Source organism: Tarenaya hassleriana, unplaced genomic scaffold (genome assembly GCF_000463585.1).
Source record: "Tarenaya hassleriana unplaced genomic scaffold, ASM46358v1 Cleome8, whole genome shotgun sequence".
Lineage (NCBI taxonomy): Eukaryota > Viridiplantae > Streptophyta > Magnoliopsida > Brassicales > Cleomaceae > Tarenaya > Tarenaya hassleriana.
The window spans coordinates 2,881,724-2,890,677 of record NW_010970490.1 but is presented as its reverse complement, the minus strand read 5'-3'; the positions used below and the strand labels follow the sequence as shown (position 1 = coordinate 2,890,677).

At 42.7% G+C, this 8,954-nt stretch overlaps 3 protein-coding genes across 3 annotated transcripts; 2 read left to right on the top strand and 1 right to left on the bottom strand.

Moving 5' to 3' along the window:
• Positions 1-1,003: 1,003 nt before the first annotated feature.
• Positions 1,004-4,995, top strand: LOC104803099 (probable LRR receptor-like serine/threonine-protein kinase At5g48740; the record flags this gene model as incomplete). Its single annotated transcript, XM_010526976.2, has 15 exons — positions 1,004-1,614; positions 1,696-2,147; positions 2,227-2,344; positions 2,420-2,488; positions 2,563-2,631; positions 2,714-2,782; positions 2,874-2,945; positions 3,042-3,110; positions 3,194-3,423; positions 3,505-3,710; positions 3,826-3,952; positions 4,048-4,116; positions 4,192-4,381; positions 4,471-4,603; positions 4,686-4,995. Coding segments are annotated over 15 exons (2,703 nt in total), but the record flags the coding sequence as incomplete, so codon positions are not given.
• On the bottom strand, positions 4,810-7,649 carry LOC104802670 (pentatricopeptide repeat-containing protein At5g48730, chloroplastic). The gene is made up of 5 exons (XM_010526384.2): positions 7,222-7,649; positions 6,360-6,766; positions 5,738-6,143; positions 5,028-5,369; positions 4,810-4,900 (listed from the first exon to the last, which is right to left on the bottom strand). The coding sequence occupies exons 1-4, from the start codon at positions 7,642-7,644 to the stop codon at positions 5,052-5,054; spliced, it is 1,554 nt and encodes a 517-aa protein (XP_010524686.1). The 5' UTR covers positions 7,645-7,649; the 3' UTR covers positions 4,810-4,900; positions 5,028-5,051.
• A 366-nt stretch (positions 7,650-8,015) lies between these two features.
• LOC104803098 (E3 ubiquitin-protein ligase RNF8-like) lies at positions 8,016-8,938 on the top strand. Its single transcript, XM_010526975.1, has 2 exons — positions 8,016-8,027; positions 8,185-8,938. The coding sequence occupies exons 1-2, from the start codon at positions 8,016-8,018 to the stop codon at positions 8,770-8,772; spliced, it is 600 nt and encodes a 199-aa protein (XP_010525277.1). The 3' UTR covers positions 8,773-8,938.
• The last annotated feature ends 16 nt before the right edge of the window (positions 8,939-8,954 follow it).

The window sequence follows — 8,954 nt, the reverse complement described above, 5'->3', positions numbered from 1 at the left end:
CGGGGGGGGGGGGGGATTGCAGTTTGGTGGTGAGATTATAGTATCACTTTTTTCTTGGTTCGTGGAATGGTGATTTGTTTTGTGTAAACTGTACAATGGATTTGCATTTTTGGGAGGTTGCTTATACCCGCCGAGTTGAATGGCTATTTTACCAATGGTGCGGAAGACCGATGGATGAGGTGATGAATTCGGATTTTTCTGAGCCGCGGTAGCTTATGAGACACCTCTAAAATCAATTCGGATCGACAAAATTTTGGGGACTTTCGTGTGTTTGGATATCAACGGATGTTCGATTTTATCCGTATCCGGTTGGCGTCCACCTCTAATTTGCATCATGAGGTTAGAATATTAAGGATGGGGTAAAAATATCCGATTTTTTGGATTTTCAATTGGTCTAGTGCTCGACAGCTTTTCCAGTTTGGTCGAAAGCTCAAAAGCTCCGAATTTAAATGAGAATTGGTGTTGAAGCTAAGCAAAAACATATTACACAGGAAAAGACATTGGCAAATATCATTGGGCATGAGACTATCTTTTCCTACATTCATTAATTTATTCAGCTAATAGATACACACACACACACACACGCATATGGGCAAGGAAAGAACGTGACAGTCCTTATCTCCGTATTGTAAGTTACGTTTCCACTGAGACTGTTATGCATATGATGCAGAGTACCTTAAACGTAATCAGCAGCCATCATCATGTTTTGAGATCTTCGCACATAATCAGCTTCTTCTTCACTCTCTCTCCAGCCGCTTTTCCGTACATGCCCTCATTCACACTCACAAAATATACATAGACATATACATATAAACACACACACATTCATAGAAAAACCTGCATACTTACATTTTTGACGTCTCTTTTCTTTGTTGCGGATAAGAAAGTAGTCTCTTTCTTGTCCAGATTCTTCAGGAAGTCCTATGGATCCGACGTTCATCTGGATTGGTCTTGTTCTGCTCACTCACTCCTCGTTTCTCTGTTTCTCCAACCCTGATGGTAACACGATTTTCTTCCTCCTCCCGGGTTCTTTGTGTTGCGTCTCGGTTACTGTTGTCAACAAAGAGCGTATATTAATGGAACAGGTTTCTTGAGCTTGTCTTGCGGAGGTCCAAGCTATGTGGACTCGTCCAACGTTTCTTGGGTATCAGATGATGAGTATATTGACAGAGGGAACACAAGTACCGTGACTTCTCCTACCAGTTTTCCCATCAGATTTTTCCCGGATTCTCGAGGTCGGGAATGTTATAAGTTGCCTGTGAAAACTGACTTGTCCTCCTCGGTTCTTGTTCGGGCCAAATTCGTTTACGGGAATTATGATGGTCAGAATAGGCCTCCTTCATTTCTCGTCTCCCTTGGAAGGACGGTCGCTGGTACTGTAAATCTGGGAGCCAATGATCCTTGGACCGAGGAGTTGGTATGGCCAGCGGTAAACAAGGATACTGTCTTGTTCTGCTTGCTTCCGATTGAAGGGAGAGGAATTCCCGTGATCTCTTCGCTTGAAGTACGGCCACTCCCTTTAGGTGCTTACAGGAACAACTTGGAGGATTTCCCGAGCAAGATTCTCAGGAGAAGTTACCGTATCAATAGCGGATACACAAACGGGACTATCCGGTAAGAATTCTTGGCTTGAATGCACATGCTGATTTTTCAGAGATTCTAAAGTGCTCTTCGCTGATTCTGATGAAAAAACAGGTACCCATCAGATCCATTCGATCGAATATGGGATCCTGATCAAAGCTTTTCACCTTTTCACGCGTCTTCGGGCTTCAGTATGCTGACGAGTTTGAACTCCTTCAACATTACCGAGAATCCTCCCATTTCTGTTCTTCAAACTGCACGAGTTCTCGCACGAAAGGACAGTCTCACGTATTCCCTTTCTCTTGATAAACCTGGAGACTACTATGTTATCCTCTACTTTTCGGGAATACTCCCTCTTTCCCCTTCTTTCGATGTAATAATCAACGATGAAGTGAAACAGTCTGACTATACCGTGACAACTTCAGAAGCCAGTGCTCTGTATTTTACCCAGAAGAGAACCAAGAAAATAAACATAACGCTCAAGAAAATCAAGTTCAATCCTCAGGTTAACGCCGTAGAAATCTATCAAATTCTCGATATTCCTCCAGAAGCTTCTTCTACCACAGGTACATCTTCTCTCTGTTTCATCTTCACCTGGAAAGAACAAAACCCCAACTAGCGTTCACCTGTTAAGTTCTTTTGCAGTTTCTGCACTTCAGGTTATCGAGCAGTCAACTGGATTGGATCTCGGATGGCAAGACGACCCTTGCTCTCCATTCCCATGGAACCATATCAAATGCGAAGGAAACCTTGTTACATCGCTGTAAGGCATTTTTACACCAGTTGCCTTTTCAGATATATTAATCTCAGCTCATAGTTTCTTCTTATAACTGTCCAGGTTTCTTTCAGAAATCAACCTACGATCCATTAGTCCGGCATTTGGCGACTTGCTTGATCTCAGGAAACTGTAAGTCCGCCATTCTTCAACACATATTTGTCTTTCGAGCAGACAAGCCTGTAACCTTGGGTGATATACTGCAGCGATTTGCATAATACGTCCCTTACTGGGGCAATACAGAATCTGGGCAGTCTCCAAAATCTCCGAAAACTGTTAGTGTCCCTTCCCCACACACTGACTAGATTTTTCCGGTTTCCTTTTAGCAATACGAAAAGGTTTTGATGGTGTCTCCAGGAATCTGAGCTTCAATCAGCTAACGTCATTCGGCTCAGAATTGGAAGATCTGGATAACCTTGAAGTTGTGTAAGTAGTTTCAAATTGACACTTTTCCTCCAAACTTCTTGTTTGCCTTGACAAAACTCAAATGGAAGAAATCTCCATCTCCTTCTTGAAGGGACCTGCAAAACAACAGCTTGCAGGGAATAGTTCCTGAAAACTTGGGAAATGTGAAGAATCTCAGTCTGCTGTAAGTGAATGTAAAAAATCCAGAATTATAGCTTTGTGATACTGTATTCACTATCCGTATCACATGCAGAAAGATCTTTGTGTTAACTCTGTTCAGGAATCTGAAAAACAATAAACTACAAGGCCCCTTGCCCGAGTCTCTTAACAGAGAAAATCTGGAAGTCAGGTATATAATGCACTTCCTTTTCTTCATTTTCTGTCGGTATTCTGCTCATCTGCTCTGATGTTACATACATGGTGTTTCTGTAGGACAACAGGAAATCTATGTCTTTCATTCTCTGCATTATCATGCAACAACGTCTCGTCAACAGTTGAGACACCGCAAGTCACTATCATTCCACATAAGATACACAAGAAGCATAACCATTTAGCAATCTTACTTGGAGTCGCTGGCGGAGCCTTGTTTGCCATTCCCCTCGTCTTTGTTCTCATGTTGATATGCAGAAAGAGACAGAGAAACAAAGATGGCGATGCAACAAGTATTGATAGATCCTTTCCTTTCTTGTACCGTGAAGTTTGAGTCTTATGGTTCTAACACATATGATGAAATTCTTGATCAGGAGCACAGCTGGAGATGCGGAACTGGAACACAACAAGAATCTTTTCTTACAAAGAGATCAAGGCAACTACAAGCAACTTCAAGGAGGCAATTGGCCGTGGAAGTTTTGGATCTGTGTACCTGGGAAAGCTATCAGATGGGAAGCAAGTTGCAGTGAAAGTGCGGTTTGATAGAACTCAACTCGGGGCTGATTCTTTTATCAATGAGGTTCAGTCCCTCTATCTTCCTTACCAAATCATCATCAAAAATTCAATTCCTGATCAAGGAATGAAGTCTTCTTGGGTTCTAAAAGAGCCTTCCTTTTGTATTGTTAAAACTACAGGTGCATCTTCTGTCTCAGATTCGCCACCAGAATCTAGTTTCATTTGAGGGTTTCTGCTACGAACCAAAACGGCAGATACTGGTTTATGAGTATCTGCCCAACGGATCACTGGCTGACCACTTGTACGGTATGCAAACTAACCCACCGTGCTCATAATCTTTGGTCAAATTCATTGACCTTAGGCATGAACTATGATCTTATGCTGGGCCACGTTTCTTTCAGGACAAAGAAGTAAAAGGCTTTCGTTGAGCTGGGTTTCAAGACTGAAAATCGCAGTTGACGCTGCAAAAGGCATATATTTAACATTTTACTTTTCTGGTATCAGTATTTGACGAAAGTAGTAAGATTTCCGTCTTATTAATGAAGGATTGGACTACCTGCACAATGGGAGTGAGCCGAGGATCATACATCGTGATGTGAAGTGCAGTAACATACTTCTGGATAAGGATATGAATGGGAAAGTTTCCGACTTTGGCCTGTCAAAACAGTTTACAAAGGCAGATGCTTCTCATATTACTACTGTTGTCAAGGGCACTGCAGGCTACCTTGACCCTGAGTAAGGTCTTCTGCATCGATTTTTCTCTGTTTGTGACAGATCCACAGCTTGATTAAGTAACCATCGATTCTACACGATGGCCATTTCAGGTACTATTCCACCTTGCAACTGACGGAGAAAAGTGATGTCTATAGCTTCGGGGTGGTTCTGTTGGAGCTCATATGTGGGAGAGAACCCTTGAGTCACTCAGGATCTCCCGATTCTTTTAATTTGGTTCTATGGGTGAGAAACATGAGTCTTTTCCCCTTTTCTCACTCCCAATATCAAACTTCACAAACAATGCCAAGTTGATATTCAAATGCAGGCTAAGCCAAACCTACAAGCAGGAGCATTCGAGATAGTGGATGATATCTTGAAGGAAACATTTGATGCACAGAGTATGAGAAAGGTTGCTTCCGTGGCTATAAGTTGTGTGGAGAGAGATGCTTCAGAAAGACCATCTATTGCCGAAGTTTTGGCTCAACTGAAAGAAGCGTACAACCTTCAACTCTCATATCTTGCTTCTTCGGCACATACAGACTGATTAAAGAACACAAACAAGACAATACATATGCATAAATATATATACTGAATGCTATATTTATTTGTTTTATAAAGTTTATAAGCTATTTGGAGAATAATTACACTGTTAATACTAGATAAGTACCAGAAAAGGTGCTCCATTCCTCTGCTAAAAATCGGGCTTCTTCGACCCAGCTTGGCCTTCATCAGTCGACTCAACCAAAGCAGTAAGCTCCTTGACATGGCTGGTCATGCCACTAATTCTGTAAGCTTTCATCATCGTTTTGTATGTGATCTTGTCAGGTTTAGATCCCTTTCTATCCATTACTTCAAGAACACCTTTCATCTCTGCAAACTTTTCCATTCTCCCGTATGCGTCTACCAGACAGTTAAAGAACACAATGTCTAATCTGATATCGGAATTCTCGATAAAGCGCAAGACTCCTGCAATTTTATCTGCTTTACCCGCTCTTCTCTGTTCAGGAATCTGAAAAACAATAAACTACAAGGCCCCTTGCCCGAGTCTCTTAACAGAGAAAATCTGGAAGTCAGGTATATAATGCACTTCCTTTTCTTCATTTTCTGTCGGTATTCTGCTCATCTGCTCTGATGTTACATACATGGTGTTTCTGTAGGACAACAGGAAATCTATGTCTTTCATTCTCTGCATTATCATGCAACAACGTCTCGTCAACAGTTGAGACACCGCAAGTCACTATCATTCCACATAAGATACACAAGAAGCATAACCATTTAGCAATCTTACTTGGAGTCGCTGGCGGAGCCTTGTTTGCCATTCCCCTCGTCTTTGTTCTCATGTTGATATGCAGAAAGAGACAGAGAAACAAAGATGGCGATGCAACAAGTATTGATAGATCCTTTCCTTTCTTGTACCGTGAAGTTTGATTGCATCAACCTAAACAAGTACTCCATCTGTTTTAAGTCACCCGCTCTCCCAAATGCATCAATGACCACATTGTAGGTGACTATAGTCCATGAATAATGATACTTCTGCATGAATTCCATTACAGCGCTCATTTTCTTGTAGTTTCCAGTTTTCCCGTATGAATCGAGGAGAATATTGAAGGTTTTGATGTTTGGTTCGATCCCAGAACTCTGAAACTTCTCATAACATTTCTCCATCATTTCTATCTGCCCATTGCCGCCGAAAGCTCTAAGGGTTGAGTTCATCGTCCAAACATCAGGCTTGCAGTCCTTCTCTCCAAGCATTTGGATAAGTGTTGATTCCATCTCCACAAACCTTCCACAGAAAAAGAAACATTAGGAGCTCGAGCACAACAGTTCCCATCTAGACATTCAGGAGTACTCATGCCATCCCAATTTGGGTGGTTTTCAAGTCTGAATATGACTACAGAAAATATCAAATGGGATGGACTGAATGCCAACTTGTACATAAAAGAATATCCAACCAAATGAGCATTCAAAAAGTTCAAAGGATGGGATAGGACTCAAATACATTTTCGCTTTCCCATATGCATCAATGAGGGTATTATATGTGATCGTATTGGGTTGAATACCCTGTCTTCTCATATCAGAAAGCAGAGCCTGAACCTTGTCAAAGGCAGAAACCTGAAGACATGACTTAATGAGGATGGAATAGGTGTGCACATCTGGTTGGCAGTTAGGAGTGCTCTTCATGCGTTCAAGAAGGGAATATGCCTCACTGAAGCGGCCACTCCTGCTATAAGCTGATAGAAGTGCCGTGTAAGCCTCGTGATTTACAATACAACCTTCGTCAACCAGGGCCTGAAAGAGTTCATGTGCCTTTTTTGGTTGCTTGCATTTCCCAAGCATGACAATTAGCTTGATGTAGATGCCAACATTTGGTCGGTACCACAGCTGTTCTTGCAACAGTTCAAACACCTACAGATACATCAACTCGGTCTAGTGTTACAGGGATAGCACATTGAAATGGCATAAGTGTATACTTCATAAAAGAGACGATAACACAAACACAGCAAACATCAGCAGAGGAATTTCTCATCCTTGACATCATTCCCAAGAAAAAGAGAATCAGAAAATCCGAGATCTAATTTAGATTTGCATAAGAGCTAGTAATGTAGAAAACAAAACACGGAGTTTCTTATCAGTTCTGTGGGTTCTCCCCAAGATAACCTATCCGTACATGTTAAAATGATGGCTTGCATTATTATCTATATTATCAACAACCGGGAGAAACTAAGATCTCGCTTACACATGGTTTCTAATTCCTACCGTTTTCTAGCATTTTCCGAGCTACCAAACAAAACAGAATTGACTCCAGATACTAAACGCCACAACGAAAAACCAAATAGACGTGCGAAACACTAGAGCTCCACCTGAAGAGCAGATTCCCACCGGAGAGCGGTTATCCTCTCGTGAAGAGCCTCAAGCACGGTCCTCGGAAGCAGCTTCTTCGAGCCTTTTGGTCCTCTCTTCTTCTCGATCACCGCCTTCGTCGCCTCTCTCCGCAGTATCAACGACATCGCCTTCCTCGACGCGAGTTTCATGTTTTTCTCCTCCCTCCTCTCCGTTGCCTCTCTCTTCTTCATCTCCTCCGCATCGATAAGCCACTTTCTCTGCCTCGTCTCCGTTACAGCCAAACCACGAGTGCTCATATCGGAAGGAGAAGGAACTGTAGGTTCGGATTCGTCCGAAGAAATGGACACGCACCGTACTTGTCGAGTGGTCGTCGCCGGACGGCGATTAAACGCCGGCGGGAACGGATGCGTGTGGTTCGTTGAGGTGGAGAGCGAAACCATTTGGATTTTTTTTTTAACTTCAGGAAAACAGGAAGGATTTTCTTGAGGAATTGTTTTGTTTTTTCATATATGAAAAAAAAGGAAGGCAAGAAAACGAAGAAGAAGATGGGCTTTTATATATTAGATTGTTCGATGAGGCCAGAATAAATGAAGAAAAAATTTGTAAATTATTAATTTTATCTGTTTTTATTTGAATAAAAGTAATTTATGGTATTATTCATTATTATAATAATAAATTTTAAAATAAACATATTTTTAGATATATTTATAAAAATAAATAACATTTTAAACATCCTTATTTTTAGATTTAACATCCTTAATTACTCTTTTCTTCTCCCATCCAAAAAAAACCCAATAAACTCGCCGGATTAATGTTGGATGCTGTTCTTACCGAGAAATCACGCCGTCATCGCCAACGCCGCCGCAAACGCTCCACTGGAGACGCACCGCACTCGCAAAACGCTTTTAGACATCATACGGCCGGGATAGGACGACGTGGAAGGAAGACCTTCCCTGAGAAACTGCGTTTGAAACGCGGAGGTGCTGCTTGGACCGGGTCCCATTATATCCCCGTCGGGGATATCGTTAAACCCAAACACCACCGCAAAACCACAGCTCCTCCTCACACCGAACACACTCAGGAAACGACGGAGAGAGTCGTCGGATCTGAGGTCCGCCATTCCGATTTCGGATCCACCGGGCTTCCCCGGTCGCGCCATGTTCTCGCGCGGGTGGTCGATTCGGGTCGAGTCGGTGAAAAAGCCGGACGATTACGCTGACGTCAGCATGCCGGGAGATGAAGAGGATGTTCCGGGAGAAACAACGAAAAGTTCCATGGCGGGGGCGAAGCCGGTGACGATGTCTTTGATGGATCTGTTGGAAGAAACAGATCGGCAAATGGGGTTGACGGGGTCCAGATACGCCATGGATGAAGACGACGAGGACGAAGAAGATGGAGTCGGAGACGGAGAGTTCGACTGCTGCGTGTGTGGGGTGAAGATCAAAGGGGCGGCGTTCATACCATGTGGGCACACCTTCTGTCAGCTCTGCTCTAAAGACCTGATGGTCCAGAAAGGTCACTGCCCTGTCTGCAGTTGCTTCATCATCGAGTTCCTTGAGATCTTTTAGAGGTGAGTGCATCAGTTTTTAGACCTCTTTTCCTGAGAATATTAGCAGCTGTTGTTACATTACATCCAACAGTGCAGCCAAGAAAAAAGCTACGAACTTTCAATGTTTTGCATGATGAGAGAGGTTCATCTCAGAGCCATGTCTGCTCAAGATGTTGCACATTGTCGGAAGAGTCGACAGTT

Excerpts from the sequence above, each read along its gene's own strand:
- LOC104802670 (XM_010526384.2), bottom strand. The coding sequence starts at position 7,644 with ATGGTTTCGCTCTCCACCTCAACGAACCACACGCATCCGTTCCCGCCG. Across the intron at positions 6,767-7,221 it reads GGTGGGAATCTGCTCTTCAG|GTGTTTGAACTGTTGCAAGA; the intron begins GTGGAGCTCTAG and ends ATGTATCTGTAG. Across the intron at positions 5,370-5,737 it reads CTATCAATACTTGTTGCATC|ATTCCTGAACAGAGAAGAGC; the intron begins GCCATCTTTGTT and ends ATTGTTTTTCAG.